Source organism: Quercus lobata, chromosome 2, assembly GCF_001633185.2.
Source record: "Quercus lobata isolate SW786 chromosome 2, ValleyOak3.0 Primary Assembly, whole genome shotgun sequence".
Lineage (NCBI taxonomy): Eukaryota > Viridiplantae > Streptophyta > Magnoliopsida > Fagales > Fagaceae > Quercus > Quercus lobata.
In genome coordinates this window covers 103,353,581-103,370,097 of record NC_044905.1, presented here as the reverse complement: position 1 = coordinate 103,370,097, position 16,517 = coordinate 103,353,581, and the positions used below count along the sequence as shown (strand labels likewise).

The 16,517-nt window shown below is 37.9% G+C and overlaps 1 protein-coding gene across 4 annotated transcripts; it reads right to left on the bottom strand.

Moving 5' to 3' along the window:
• Positions 1-7,334: 7,334 nt before the first annotated feature.
• Positions 7,335-14,279, bottom strand: LOC115977650 (survival of motor neuron-related-splicing factor 30). Of its 4 annotated transcripts, XM_031099656.1 has the most exons (10): positions 13,371-13,428; positions 11,656-11,724; positions 11,318-11,402; positions 11,072-11,174; positions 10,886-10,996; positions 9,938-10,020; positions 9,753-9,828; positions 8,414-8,599; positions 8,055-8,183; positions 7,345-7,765 (listed from the first exon to the last, which is right to left on the bottom strand). In XM_031099656.1, exons 4-10 carry the CDS (start codon positions 11,072-11,074, stop codon positions 7,601-7,603), a joined length of 753 nt encoding a protein of 250 aa, XP_030955516.1. In that variant the 5' UTR covers positions 11,075-11,174; positions 11,318-11,402; positions 11,656-11,724; positions 13,371-13,428; the 3' UTR covers positions 7,345-7,600. The 4 variants fall into 4 exon arrangements, with proteins under 4 accessions (XP_030955513.1, XP_030955515.1, XP_030955516.1 ...); XM_031099654.1 differs by lacking the exons at positions 11,072-11,174; positions 11,318-11,402 and adding an exon at positions 14,068-14,133 and having other exon boundaries at positions 13,371-13,447; XM_031099653.1 differs by lacking the exons at positions 11,072-11,174; positions 11,318-11,402; positions 13,371-13,428 and adding an exon at positions 14,068-14,279 and having other exon boundaries at positions 7,335-7,765.
• Positions 14,280-16,517: the final 2,238 nt, after the last annotated feature.

Here is a 16,517-nt window from a genome sequence, read left to right as displayed (position 1 = left end):
TAAAACCCTATATTTATATTAAGGTGTTTCGTGTAACATAGGAAACTTATCTAATATCTATGTCTAATTGCCGATGTCACCCAAACCCGTTAGAGTGAGTAATAAGGTTACCTTAAAGATTATATAAAAATAAAAGGCTATCTTTATTAAAATAAATATATAAATAATAATAATAATAAGTAATAAGGTTACCATATACTATTGAAGCTCATTGGTGGAGTGGTATTAACTCAAATTTCTCATTATAAACAAGTGAGTTTGGCAAGTTTAAGCTCGGGATTTAAAATATCTTTATGTCTAATCCACGTGTGGAGATGCTCACACAACCGCATAGGAAACGCACCATTTTTCCTCAACAAATTTAAAAAAATAAAATAAATTAAAATAGTATGTGAGCAAGCACAGTTGGCTTATCATGGACTGCCTTCAATTCACTCTTCTTTGGAATTGGAGGTAGGGCATAGCATATTCTCATGTACTTTGCATGTGTATTTAATTTGGGCTTATATTTTTTATATTTTGTAAGGAAACATATCATTTAATTGAGAAATTTTTTTTTTTTTTTTTGTGAATTTAGATGTTCGTGAATAAGGCCAGATAGATTTTTAAGCAAAAATAAACTAATGAAAATAACTTATCAATCCACGTAAACATCTCTATTATTATAAGCATCTTGTCAATCACTTGACTACTGTGGGGCCCAAATGATCTATGGGCCAGGCCCATCTACCCAGGGAGAATCCGGAGGCCCAAGCCGAGGAGGGCTATGGCCCAAGCTCGACAAAATAGCCTTTGGATACCGCCGAGGACAGCTCAATCCTCGGCAGACCCAAAGTCCCCCCAAAGAAGAAATAAGGGTAAAGACGGTATAGGACTGAAACTTGGAAGAAAGATCTAAAATATCAAGGGAAAGCTGCTGTTACTGCCATTTAATGCTCTGAAACTGACAGAGCCGCAGTCTTTAGCTTTTACAACCACCCCCAACGACTTTGAATATGGGCTGATGGGACAAGTATCAATTTTGGAAAGATTGACCCTATACGTGGACGAAGGACAATGAACGCAGGCGAATATAAAAGGAAAAAGAAGTAACCTAAAAGAGGGGGTTGGGAAAAATGGCCAGAAACCAGAGCCTCCCAGCCCACCTCCAGGAGAAAGACTCCAGGGGTGAAGGAAAACCGAAACTTGTATGAATACCACGAAAAGCCCACCGCCTGTCAACCAAGGCCTAGCCTTCCAAACCCACGCTCTACAAATGATATTGTTAGGGGCCTTTTCACGCGCGAACCCGACACTGTTACGGTCCGCCACGAAACGTGTCCTTACAATTGGCGCCGTCTGTGGGAAGGGCTTGTGTGTTGGTATAGGAAGTGGGTCGGTAGAGTTTCTTCCTTATATCTAACCGCTGGTTATAAAATTCTAGTATAAAGTTCCGTTAGGAACTACGTTTCTTGATTAGGGGCTTGGTTGAGGAGCTAACTCCCTTAAGGCCAAGATCCCCCGTAAAGAGCAAACTAGGCACTTTGTAACGTTAACCGTATGGATAAACTCTAGGGGCTTGGCTGAGGAGCTAACTCCCCTAAGGTCAAGATCCCGTACAAAGAGAAAACTAGGTTTTGGACAGAACCAAGGCATTGCATAGTCCACCGGACTCAAGCCTCTGGGGAAACCAACTACCTGGATGACGAAAACTAGGTTTTGGACAGAACCAGGGCATTGCATGGTCCTCGGACCCAAGCCTCTGGGGAAACCAACTACCTGGATGTAATGAAAACTAGGTTTTGGACAGAACCAAGGCATTGCATGGTCCTCGGACTCAAGCCTCTGGGGAAACCAACTACTTGGATGATGGAAAACTAGGTTTTGGACAGAACCAAGGCATTGCATGGTCCACCGGACTCGAGCCTCTGGGGAAACCAACTACCTGGATGATGGAAAACTAGGTTTTGGACAGAACCAGGGCATTGCAAAGTCCTCGGACACAAGCCTATGGGGAAACCAACTACCTGGATGATGGAAAACTAGGTTTTGGACAGAACCAGGGCATTGCATGGTCCTCGGACCCAAGCCTCTGGGGAAACCAACTACCTGGATGTGGAAAACTAGGTTTTGGACAGAACCAAGGCATTGCATAGTCCTCGGACTCAAGCCTCTGGGGAAACCAACTACTTGGATGAGGAACCAACTATTTAAAGAAAAAACTATGGCCCGTAAACCTCGAAATCCCTCCGAAGAGAACTCCGCGTTAGCAGACGGGTTAATACCTTGATTGCGCGGATTCCTCGGTCTACCCTCGGATCCCCAGTATCAAAGGGGTTGATGCGATACGGCGCAACATATTACCCCAAAAGCACAACCAAAGTCCCTCGCTACTTAGCTACCCTTTCAGACGAATTATTTAGAGATTATCGTTCTCAGACATCGGTCTAGCATGCATCGCGTAGTACTCAGCGCTTATCCCGGTTAGTTCCAAGAATTTAATTTATTGAAAGTTACCATTGTTATACTTGATAATATTTGTGAGTTTAAATTAGTAGGAACCTGTGTTAAAGCATTTTTTCTGCCTGGAATATCCTTAAGGGCAAGCTTGCATTTAATATTCATGCATAAAGTAGTTGTTACGGAGAAGAAAGATATGTATGGAGAAATAGACACATATTTTATTAAGACAAGGGAACAGTACAGTGTACAATGAAAAGCTGAAACAAGCTTACACTAAAGCTGACTACATAAGTAAAGGAAAATACAAGCGAGTGGAGATAAGGCCGTGGGGACAGCTCAGAGGAGAGGTTGGCTACTGCGCCAAGTTATTGTCTAAGGAAACTATTCCTCGACACTTCTGCATGCCCATAACTCAGGCAGCCAAAGAACCTAACCTCAGGCTAACACCATCTACAGAAAAGGTGCTAGGAGCTTGAGGTTGGGAAGCCCCCACAAAAATTTGCCTGCTACAAGGCAGACAGTGCTGATGGTGGAAATTCCTTCCTTGGACATACCGAAAAACTGGCATGACCAGAACCTGCTTCGGATTTTGACTAAAAGAGGGAAAAAGACCCTCTCCCCTATGACGAAATGGAATGCTCCCTTGAACTTGCACCTCCTTGGCCCGTACCTCCCTACTCTGAGTCTCGGGGGGACATGACGCCTTTGTGGCGGAGGGAGCTCCTTTTTCCCAAGCTCTGCCTCAAGCATGATGAACTAAGGGAGGAATCTGAAGGATTTGTGTGTGGATAGAGCAATTTTCTCTCCTATTTATGTTAAAAGATAAGGTGGTGGCATTTAATTCACGCAGCGTCTCAAGGAACGCTACAGACAAAACGTCTCTGGCACGATTTCCAATGTCGTCTGCAGCCCTGAAGATAAAGGAGTCTCGAGAAGGAGCACCTCGAACACCGGGACGCCCGAAAAATACCGTGTGACCTAAAATTACGAAAATACCCCCTAATTTGTGGGCCCAATAGATTCGCGGCCCAAGCCCGGTTCAGCACAGGGGCCCAGGGACGGAACCAAGGCATTGCATGGTCCTCGGACTCAAGCCTATGGGGGAACCAAGTACAAAAAATAAAAGTTACAAGTGTCGGACAGTACCAAGGCCGTGTATGGTCCTCGGACCCAAGCCAATGGATAAACCAAACACTTAGATAAGAAAAGGTTCGAATTTAGTAAGATGGGCTACTTGATAAAAACGTCAAGTCACTTCGTCCACGGCTTAAACACCATAGAAGGTTAAGGCCAATAAGGGTGTAAGGAAGGTGGTGGAACGCCCCAGCATTCAGTCGTATACGAGGGCTATTCATTTGGCAGGTGATATGTCCTCGGATGGTTATTTCTCACACGGCATCAAGCCTTCGGTTCTCTCCTCGGCTAGTTCCGGGTAAGTACTACTTTTTACGGGTCGGCCTTATTGTGCTAAGCACTTCTATCAAAGTTATGGCGATATCTATTTATTATCGAGTATTTTGGTTTTAGTCGTCATTGATTTAGATGCTATATCATTGTGCCGAGCAGTGCTTGCAAATTTATGAAAACGTAAAGACATAATATGCGAAATAAGGTAGACAACAACCTTTATTAATATGAAAAATTGCTACAACATACAAAAAGGGGCTCAAACGAGCCTATACAAAATGTGAACTGCCTAAGCAACCATTACATCGGTAGTACAGAAAAGTAAACTGTCAAGCGTCTTTTAAACTCGTCTTCAAAGTTTCTCCAATCTCCGCCTCATTGCTGCTCATACTAAGAGAGGGACTCACTTTAAAAAAGAGAATGAATGAAGAAGAAGGAAATAGTAAGGAAGAAATCAATGACGAAGATGGAGGGGATGAATAAAGAAGATGGAAGACATGAGTAAAGAAGGAGGAGAAGAGGAGAGAAGAAATGAAAAGAAAGAAAAGGAGAAAAAGAGGGAGAAGAGAAAGCACCAGGTCGGAACTGGTGCTGGGAAGACTATAAGGAGAGGGCGGGGGAGGGCACCAGGGAGCAAAAGAGGGAGAAACAGAAGCACTTAGCCCCTGCCTCAGCCCTGACTCCTAACACGCCGGTGCCATATTAGGTACGCTCGTGAGGAGCCGGATGATAACGATCTTGGGTGTTCTCGACTCAGCCACGTCGAAAGTTTGACGTGACGAGTCCCTGCTTCGGATTTTGACTGAAAGAAGGATGAGGTTGATTTTGAGTCTTCGCCATCCTTGTCCCGATCGAGCCATGATGAGCTTCATCGGAAAGTGGCGTTTTTGGGAGGGGTGGGGCTTTTGCATCCCTTGTTGTTACGGTAAAGTGTATCACGATTTAGTGTATAAACCAGTGGGTAAAATGAACCCTAGGGGAGGCCAAGTATTTCAAATCTCAGAAGGATGAAAAGGGATTCTTTGCAAAAACAATAACCTCCTCCTTTCCTTCTTATACAGAGGGTGGAGCGGGAGACATTTAATAGGTTCAGATCTTCAAAGGAATCTGCCAACACAAACATGCCGGTTCCGCTTCTCCACCCCATCAAAACAAACCGCCAAATTAAAGTAGTCTCGTAAATAGTGGTCATTAAAAGCACGTTTTGGAATACCCAAACGATAAGAACGCGTCAAGCGCGAAATCAAAAAAAACCGTCTCATAGACCGGTGCATTTCTTGGACAGATGAAGAGCCGCCAGCATTATTAATAGGCCAAATTGATTGGGCCGTAGGACGAGGTTGGACATCACCAAAACCCCCCTTTCCAACCAAGAGGTTGGACAGCCGGGTTTTGAGGGGCTATTGTGGGGCCCAAATGATCTATGGGCCAGGCCCATCTACCCAGGGAGAATCCGGAGGCCCAAGCCGAGGAGGGCTATGGCCCAAGCTCGACAAAATAGCCTTTGGATACCGCCGAGGACAGCTCAATCCTCGGCAGACCCAAAGTCCCCTCAAAGAAGAAATAAGGGTAAAGACGGTATAGGACAGAAACTTGGAAGAAAGATCTAAAATATCAAGGGAAAGCTGCTGTTACTGCCATTTAATGCTCTGAACCTGACAGAGCCGCAGTCTTTAGCTTTTACAACCACCCCCAACGACTTTGAATATGGGCTGATGGGACAAGTATCAATTTTGGAAAGATTGACCCTATACGTGGACGAAGGACAATGAACGCAGGCGAATATAAAAGGAAAAAGAAGTAACCTAAAAGAGGGAGTTGGGAAAAATGGCCAGAAACCAGAGCCTCCCAGCCCACCTCCAGGAGAAAGACTCCAGGGGTGAAGGAAAACCGAAACTTGTATGAATACCACGAAAAGCCCACCGCCTGTCAACCAAGGCCTAGCCTTCCAAACCCACGCTCTACAAATGATATTGTTAGGGGCCTTTTCACGCGCGAACCCGACACTGTTACGGTCCGCCACGAAACGCGTCCTTACAACTACAATTTATTAATGGATCCACCTTTAAAATACATAGACAAAACAACATCTAATATCGAAAAGTGCACCCATATGATACCTTATTTTCTTTTGTTTATTAAGTTTTAAAAATAAACTAGACAAAAGTACACTTGTATCTATAAAAAAAATAGACTTAAAAAATTGTACATAAGCCAAATAAGTAGGAAAAAAAACTCCCCCAAATAAGGTACAGAGAGGAGTAGGTAGATATTTTATGTGATGGCTATCAATGAACCAAAACTGAAACAATATAAAACTTTTTTCATCAGAAACTTAACATCTTTTAGTGGTAATTAAACTCTTTTAGGGTTCTTTTGACACATCCATGTTGTCCGACTTTAAGGGAAAAATGGATATTTTTGAATAATTTTTACATTAAAGAAAATGAGGCATGCATTTTGAGGAAAAATAATTTTTCGTTAGACCATTTGAATAATGAAAAACGCTTTTGATGAGGTCAATGGATTTGTGGTTTTGGTTAGACAAAAAAGTATCAATCAAATCAAGAAGAATAGAAGTTTTTTTTTTTTTAGAAAAAGAAGAATAGAAGATGAATCATGAATATGGTGGGCAGCCGAATGTTGAGATCTAAGTCGTTTTATTATGGGCAAGAGTTTAGGTTCTATGTCTCTATTTAGATACATATGAAAATTATAAATTATTTCACTATTCAGCTTATTTTTGCTACTATTCATGAGCTTCACTGCAATTTTGGGTAGGTCTCACTGTACTATTTTAACTACTTTTTATTTTTATTTACAGTATTTTCAACAATAAATTTTTAAGTTCAACAAAATAAACTATATCTAAACAGACTTTATGGAGGGAGTATTCATGGGTCAAGAATGAGTAGTAATTTTCTAGATCCTTCGACACTAATATGAATTGATGATTGAAAGTGACATAGGGGATATTTGGGGAGTCAAATCGTGTAATGAAAGACCAGTAATAGGAAGTATTTAGTCGATGTGGGATTGTTTTAAGGTTAAATCCATAAAATTTACATAGCAACCAGCTAACCATGCCATTTCCCTCGTTTGCAGATGGCCAAATCTCACATCACAATGAAACATTAATTTTTCAGCAAATTACCCAAATAGGATTACTGCAAACTGGGCAGTCGTTTTTTGAATATTCGTTGATTTAATGAAAGAACGTAAGGTATAACTTTGTTGAATTAAATTTAAGTTATGAGATAAAACTTCTTTTTTTACTAATGAATTTTAATATTTAGCTAGTCCCATTTGGAAAATATTTTTAACTCCGCCACTGCCCATGCGCAAACCAAAATCCTGTGACCCTTGCACAGGATGCAAGGTCCTATGAGTGGCCTTAACTTTTCAGCTCAACCGATCCATCAAAGAAGATAAAATACTTAACATTTCATCTCGGCCATGCAATAACGGGGGTGTGGCACAGGATATGATCCCACAGACACAATCGATAACAGCAACAACCAAGTGAGAAGAAGAGATTTGTCACATACAAACACCAAAGTTAGAAAGCAGTCTTTTTCTTCTTTTTTGTGATAAGTACAGTTTGACCCCATGCTAAGCTTGAATTTCAAAATATAAATAAAAGAAGAAAAGCTTAAGACCATGTGAACACCGTACATTCTGTTTAAAGACTCTCTCGACTGTTCGGTCATGAGCTACGTCTTGCAGATACAGCGAAACTAGGAACTCTAACCTATTCATCCGCACCATCAACGGTCGCTCCCTTGAGATGCAAGTGTTTTTCCCTTTTTTGGAACTCGGTCAAACCCTTTCCACTTCCTGTCACACCAACCTTGCCTTGTGGGTCTTCTGGAGACTTGAAGATGCTTTCCCGCTTGCGCCCCGAAAAGAAACCAATCTGACAATGCAAGGAGGGAATTGAAGGTTAGGGTAAAAAGAACAATATAAACACTAAAACAAAATATGAGATACATACTCAAACCTCCAAATTTGTGGGAAGGAATCAGTGTGTGAAATTGTACATTATAGTGGGAGTTGGGGGATCATTCAGAAGATAAAGGAATGTGCAGTTCGATAAATATAAAAGGTCCACTGGTGCATATTGCAACATACAACAACAAACAAAGCCCTTGGTCCCAAAATTTTGATATTGCAACATATCAAATGCAAAATCTGTCCAAATGTACCTTCTTAGTCTTGCCTTTGGTTGTCTGGAACTGCTGCCAAGCATTCTGCCGCTTATTCTGTGTGACTTCAAGTTGCTCCATCCGCACCTTTGACTTAAAAGCATGTATCTTCTTACGCTTGGCAACTTTCTGTAAATATTATAATTAGCAATCAAATCATCACAGCATCAGAATGTGATTGGGGGATGAAAAAAAACCTACACATATCTTAAGCATTCTACCATAACTATTGACAAGTTTGTTTAAGCTTATCTATAGCTAGAAAAACTACAAATTTCAGAATGAGCAAAAACAATTGGTAACTCCAGTTATATTAAATATCCACTGTTCTTTAATAGTACGTTGCATACACAACTTACCACATCCTCTGGGTCATCAGGCTCTATTCGAAGCTTTGCGGGTAAACTCCGCGACTGGAAGTCCATGGAAGCAGCCAGTGCAATCTTACGTTTTATAGCTTGCTTGGTAGCTTCAGCCACTCTCTCAGCTTCTGCCAAAGTATTGACAACTCCTTCTTGAATTGGCCTTACATTGTCAGGATCCACCTAGAAATAGCGACTGTCAGTGATAACCAATGCTGCTGATATCTAATTCTAACCCATTCAGAAAGAATATATGACTAAGAAATTGCAGGCAAATGATCGAAGCAATAAGAATAGACTTGGTTTGCAATGGCAAAGTGAAGTCAAAATCTGTAAAAGGGATTTATAATCTCAGGCATTTAGATAATGTTGATAATGAATTTTTTTTTAGTCTATCCTTTTTAAGTATTTTTTTTTTTTTGATAAGTTCTATCCTTTTTAAGTATTATAAGGAACAATAACTCAATGTTTTGTAAAATCAATTTTTAAGAGAAATTAGCCCCTTTTTTTGGAGGGGGTGATTGTAAAAGGACGAGTTATTCAATGCATACATATCAAACAATCCAAATGGCTAGTGACATCCCACCCATGGAACTTTAACATCTAGAATCCTCCAATTTGCAAAGGGTTACTTTAGCAAATTGCACATGTATCTTCTCAGTTCTCAGCAGTTGGCATATTTGTTTCTATACAATTTTTTTTTTTTTTATAAGTATTTCTATCCAAATTTTATCACAGTTGAATGTTTAAAGTGAAGATGGAATTGCAATAAAAGGTAAAGGTAACAGTACACTGCTGTGGTTCACAAGGTAAAATTGCATTACTGAATAACAAGGGAAAATTCCATGTACAGAGTAAATAGTAAAAAGAAAGCTAAAAAGAGGAAAAGAAGAGGTAATAGTTAAGGCAAGATGAGTAAAATAAAGTGCCAATTAACTTAGCTGGTAAAAATTTCACTGTGTCATTCAAAACACTTGCCGCATATTTAATAGCAACTTTCAAATAGAGATTTAGGATATTAAGGATGACATTTGTACAATTAACACACTAGGATAAATGATCTAGAACCTAGCAAACAAGTTTAATGTTTTGCAGTAAAATTATACATCTCCATTGTAAGTATGAAAATATGTGCAATGTCAAAAAGGTAAGCTTTACTTCTCCTGATAAACAATTGAAACAACAAATATAAATGCTAACAATACCTGAACAATGTAAACTTTATAAACAAAATATATGCAGCAACCTATAAATGCAACTTGATGAGGATAGAAGAAGATGATGCATTAAGCAAAAAGGAGTTAATGATTCAAAAAGGTGGCTACAGAAATCATACCTCTTCTTTATTCCCCCATCCATCATAACTAACGAAATAGCCATTTGGAGAATACGCCTCAATTGTTGCATCATACCTGAACATTCAACTAATCAAATACAGAAAGACAAAGGTAAAACAAATGGAAAAAATATATATATTTTGAAATTCAGAATATCTATTTTTATTTTCATTTTTTCACATACCATTCCCCATCTTCACTCCAAACAGCTTGAACTTTTGTGCCAATGGGAAACTTTCCTTGATGATCCAACATGCTTTCTGAGTCCTACATGGGGAAAACACAAAAGAACCCATATGATCACCAGAGAAAGTGAGAAAGCTCCAACATTACCAAAAACACACAATTCGGTTACGAAAGTAAATAATGGGTAGTACAGGTCAACACAAAGTGATAGATGAGAATATATATGACACTATCCTCAGATGCAATGGCAAAATGATGCAAGGACAATATCCCCACTCTGTAGCCACACACCAGCCAAATTGCACAGTTTGTTACAATTACAACTACAAAATTGAAAAGTGATGACAGATAAAATGTCCCATCTAAGACGTGGCAAATGACATGACAAGTCTGACACAACATGCCATGCAAGACACCATCTTACATCATCATGCACATAAGTAAAAATTGTGAAAACAGAAACCAACCACCCCCAAGAACCAAAATGCCAATCCAAGCAACAGACGAACCATAAAGCTTGCAGAAGAATTAAGACTAATAAATAAACAACCGTTCATATAGTTTCTGAATTCAATGGTGAGGCACTGGTATTCTAATTTCTAAATAGTATAGATGTTGAAACTATTGTCTGATGCTATGTAATAGCCTTGGGCTGCCAACCACAAGTGTGCAGATTCAAATTCATGAGTAGGACCTTACTTACGACTTGGGTTGCTTGGATTGGCATGTTGGTTCTTGGGCTTGTTTAAAAGGATAAGGCCATATCCATGGCAACCCTTTTAGGACCCTTCTTATGACCCTTTTTTTTCTTATAGCTGTCAAACATGACTTCTGCCTTCAAGAGGATACAAAGCAGATTTGCAACCCAAGACAACCAAACAGTTTTTTTTTTTTTTTTTTGCCAAGTAACCAAACGCAAACATAAATGAAAAGGATGTGGAATTACCATTTTGGAATGGGGCAAACTTGGAGATGCCCTACCGCTAGTCCCAATATCTGATCCTGAAATATCATTTTGCTTTGCAGTTGCAAGAAGTTCTTCCGTCAAAGCAATCACCTGCATCCACACAACTTTAGCCCTAACTCAAAATTTAAGCAACAAAAAAATGCATATCCATGTTATTAGTAACACCATAAGGACAAATCAACGTCATTCGAACTTAGAATCTCAGTGTGAACATCTGAAATGAGGTGATAGAGAGAGAGCAGGCTGGCCATCACAACACATAGCACACCTGCACAAGAACCAAGATAGAAGTGATGGGCATCTTGATGAAGATCTCAATTTTCACATATAGATCCAAATAACTTTCTGATTCTCCATAGAGTACCCATTTCTGGAGTGTACGAACTTTTTTAACATAATAACCATCCTCACCTTTTCAGTCAAGAAACGAAAATAAACCTCCATAGGTGCCATTAGAAGTTAACTGATGTTGCTTGTTTGAGCAACATTTTGATTCCTTCAAAAGAGAGAAGGGAGAGATAAAAGAAAGAAAGTTGCATAGAAACTAGACATCCAATTAAAATTATATGGAATTGGTTATGTGACCGTAAGTAATTTACAAGGGGCTGACTCTGTTTCTCAAGACAATCATTCAAAAAGTGACATACCAAGGATAAGATTATAAGAATCATATGTGTATTTCCAAGAAAAATTTATAAGGGATAAAATATGAGAAAATTGAAAGGGAACAATCATGAGCAAAGAAACACCTCTTTAAGCTCCCTTTCCATGTCTACATATTCAGAGTTTCCAGGATCATCAACCAAAAGCTCTCTGACCTGTTCCACAGATGACAGAAAGTCATTATACAAAAATAACATATGGGCTATGGGCAACAATGTATAGAAAAATTCAGCCCTCAACCCACAGCATACATTTAGATTATATGAAAAAGAAGCTTACAAACTGGGTAAGTGGTCTTTAGGGAAGAGAGAAAAGAAGAATAGGAAACAACTTATTCTCGTATTAAATTTTGTTATTACACCTTTGAATATTTCTGTTAACATAAGTATCCTTTTTTCCCTCTCCTGATAACCAATAATTAATTAAGGAAAGCCAAGGGAGGACTTTTTTTTTTTTGATAGGTAAGAAAGAAAATGATATTAAAAAAGGAATAAGGGAGGACCAATTATACTCAATGTATACAGGTCCTCTCAAGCATAACGTACAAAATTCTGTAAATATTTGGCTCTTGACCTGCAATACCTAGACAACTAGCAAATTTACTCACATCATATGAGAAACAATATTATCCACTGTCTGTTGATGTAGACATCAACAGGCAGGTGACATTGCCACTACAAAAACTCCTTGCCTTAGTTCCTAGTACAACCAGGTATCTAAATTCAAGGATGTATGGGTATTTGAGTGCTCTCTCTTTGAAATTTAAATTCAATAAGAACAGAGTACAAGAAGATTTAAGATTTAACAAATTAATTCTAGGAGCAGAAATATTGGAGGCTACTGACTTTAGTTGCCATTCCATTGGCATCTTGAAGAAAATTCAAATGCACTCACAACTCCATAACACTTCCCCTGTACAGATTTATTTAAACAAGTAGTGTTTTGGGAAGGAAATGCTAATAACAGGAAAAGAGTGAGTAAGGGGGAGGAGTCAATTTTCCCCTCCGCTGCCTAACCCATCATGTTAACTGTAAAATTGTTACAACATAATACACACACACACACACACACACAGAAACACAGACAGGGAAGGGATGGAAATGATTTGAGTCATGAAATAAAAACTGAAAAATAGAAAGAAGGTGGAATTGTATCCAATATAGAAACCAACGATGGAAAGAATGTTGTTGGGCTACTATCATTAAGTTTCCCTTAACATCTACTGTCTATGAAGATGAGAGGCGAGACCAGAAGGCTCTGCCAATTACTGTGAGATTAGATGAGCTTATCTTAAAATTCATAAAATGTAAATCTTCACCGTATAATGGTCTGTCTCTATATTAAGAACAAATGGAGAGAGAATATCCTAATACTCTCCTACAACTCCATCACTCTCTATAAGTCCACAGATGATTGCTTATATTGGCCAACATCATTTTCTGCAACCATAAATTGCTGCCTGGTAAATATCCATTTGTTTTGTTTTAAAATTCTACAGGTTCTTCACCATTCATCTTTTTACTAAATTTTTAATATGTAAACAATTTCATTAAGAAAATGCAAAAGGGGGTGCAACCCCCAAATAGCAACCCTAGTACACGGGACATATGCAAAGGAAAAGCATTTATTGCATAATTTATATCACTATAATGCATCAAAAGATAAGTCTAGGATACAAGTGAACTCGTAAAAACTATTTGTCAATAAGCTCTAACTCAAATGCCACCTATTCCCTCCATAAAGAATAGGATGCGAGACAGGGTTCTGGGTTCAAGACCAACTGGGTATGCATGAAACTTACCAATAAAAAGGAGGACAGCTAGTCAAGATGTCACAACTCACTACACGCAAGCAAACTTTCCCCAAAAGCAACTTTGTCTTCCAAATCAAAGGCAGATGATTTTGCAGCAGTGACAAGGATAATTGTTCCATTTCAAACACACACACACACACGTGCGCGCACACACACACACACACATGAAACAGTTGAGTTATACATAGTCACATTGAACTTCGAATACCATAACTAACAAAACACAGTTAGAGTCACTCCAACATCAAATTAACCATCAATCACTCGTCAAACACTTCACACTTTTTTTTTTTTTTTTGTCTTGCTATATAACAAATTACAAGCATATATGTGTATGTATATATACTTCCTTAAATTTTATAAAAATTCAAAATTCATACAAATCCAACTGTCATAATTGCTTTAAATTTTCACTAGACTCAGTTTGTATTTTTATCAGCCACAATATATATAACATCAAATTTCAATTGTTTTAGTTATTCTTCCAGTTTCTCAGCTACCAAACAAAGAATAAGAAAAACCCCAATTCAGAAACTAGGGTTTTTACTTCACCATCCCCAAAAAATTAATTGCAAAATAATATTAAAAAAAAGAACAAAAACCCTAATTCGACTAAAAATTGATAAACCCTAAAGCATGAAACGAACTTAATAGTGAAAAAATAAATAAATAAAATAAAAATTACCTGATGAAGCTGATCTTTGTAGGTGGCAAGATTTGAGGCTAGCTCTTCTATGCTTACCTCTTCTCCTTGCATTTTTTTTCTTTTCAAATTTTCAAATTTTAATTAATTTTATTTCAAAATTCAAAGAGTTTTTCGAACAGACAGAGAGAGAGAGAGAGAGAGAAGATTTGTACAGAGAAACGCAGAGTTTATAGAACAGAGAATTTCGAAGAAGAACGATATGTTCTGCTCTGTTTGGGTCTTTTAGAAGAAACTGCTGGGCCTGTCTTGGGCCGGGCTTATGGATCATTTAGGTGTATCCATTAGCCTGGGAAACCCAACCCATCCGACCGGCCCGAAGGCTTGCAAATGGGTTCGAACAAGTGGCCGGGTCGAAAAGCATGTCTTGAGAAAAATCGATTATTCGGGTGGGTGTCAGGCAACTCGACTAGCCCAGCCCATCCAAATGTTGTAATACTTTTATATATATATATATATAGATAATTCAATGGTTACAACAATGTGAAAGAAGATATTTGAACCTTGATTCTCTTAATAAAGGACATCAAGTTATACCACCGAACTAGTATAAAACCATTGGCTATAATATATTAACATGTGTTTTTTTTCCTTTTATTGGGCGTCTTATATACTTCCTTGCCCCATCAATGTCACAATCACAACCTCTGGTTCTGAGAAATGTCAAATGAAGTGTGTTTCCTCTTGATTTTTATGTCCGTTTTAATTTTCTCTTTGGTGTTTTGAATATCATTTTGTTTTGTTATTGAGAAAATGGAAAGGAATAAGAGAATATACGTGTATATATATATTATTTGAGTGTGGTGGGATTTTACTGTACTCTTAAAAAATAACTATTACCAATAGAGTTATATATTATTCAAATTAAGGGAAAACCATTACAACCCTTTTCAAAAGGAATAGTTATTCTTCATTTGAAAGAATAGTTATTATAGTAATGAAAACACAATCAAACAATTGAATAGATTTTTTTTTTTTCCTAAACAATAGCTATTCCATTACACAATTTATCATACTGTACCAAATATACCCATAATATGTGATACAAATATTAAGTATGTTCCTCTCTCTTTTTTTTTATTGTGCGTAGGGGTGTCAATGTTTGACCCAACCCGCGAACCCGACACGTATTTTTTCTGGTTAGGGTTAGGTCTTAATGGATTTGGGTCATAAACAGGTCAACCCGAAAGTGACACGATAAAAACTGTGTCATAAGTGAGTCAACTCGTGTAATCCGCAATAGACACGTTTGACACGCCAATTTATTTGTGTCAACCCAATATGACCCACTTAACACAACCCGTTTAACTCGTATAACAAATAAATATTTATTTTATTTTATATTTGTCAAATACCTTTTATATCCAACATATATTTTAAATTTAAAAAGAAAAGTGAGTAATTACAAAAATCTACGATGGATATAAATTGGAAATTGAAACTTTACAGATCCTAGAACTACTAATACCTTTTCTTTTCTTTTTCTTTTTCTTTTTTTTTCTTTTTTGGCATAGAACTTGCACAAATGAAATTGGATGAGCTTGTGAAAGATGTTATGAATTTGGACATCAACAAAGAATCTATAGATGATAATCGTGGTCATAGTTAGGATTAGTCTACTGTTTGCTCAAATTCTTTCAATATTGATACTTAGCATTTGGTGAGTTCCAAGGATATTATATTTTTGTTGAACTATGTTATTTTATTTTTGTTAAACTTTGTTATTTTGAATTTGGGTTGAAGTGTAAAGAACTTATTTCTAGATGAATGTTATATTTTTGTTGAACTATATTATTTTGAATGTGAATTAAAGATTTGAAGTGTATGCAATGCTTTTTGGGATGTAAAAAAAATTATTTCTAGATGGATATTATATTTAAAATTATGCAGCTTGAAATGGGTTGTATTAAATTCGTGTCAAACCAACACGACTCGTTTATTAAGTATGTCAAATGGGTTGGGTCAGGTCAACCCACCTTATTAACAGGATGGATTAGGGTTGAAAGATCATGACACGATTATTAAATGGGTCGGGTTAGGGTTGAGTCATTTAGTTGAATACCCCTACCTCGACACGACACGAACCCGACACGCTAACCCAAATTGACACCCTAATTGTGCATTAGATTGTAACTATGAAAAACAACCTTGTAATTTCCTTTATTAGATTGTACTTTCTATCAATCCTCTTTTTGGGTGATAAAACCTGTAACAACTTCCATTTTCCACGTATCCAATAAACTTACATTCCCAAGTCTTCCCTATAAATTTATCTCTAAATGGTTTTCCTGTATTCATTGATGAGCTTACAACCCCAAACTCTCAAATTTAACAGATTGGGTTTGTGAATTCGAAAGCTGTAAGCTTCTTTATGTTGGTTCTGACTCTATCCCCATATTTATGAGGTTGTACCTGTAGACAAGGCTTCTCCC

Bases quoted from the DNA above. Each gene is read 5' to 3' on its own strand.
- LOC115977650 (XM_031099653.1), bottom strand. From the start codon at position 14,139: ATGCAAGGAGAAGAGGTAAGCATAGAAGAGCTAGCCTCAAATCTTGCC. The intron at 11,725-14,067 runs GTAATTTTTATT...TCTGTGGAACAG, and splicing joins ACAAAGATCAGCTTCATCAG to GTCAGAGAGCTTTTGGTTGA. The intron at 10,997-11,655 runs GTGTTTCTTTGC...GTGTGGATGCAG, and splicing joins TGGAAAGGGAGCTTAAAGAG to GTGATTGCTTTGACGGAAGA.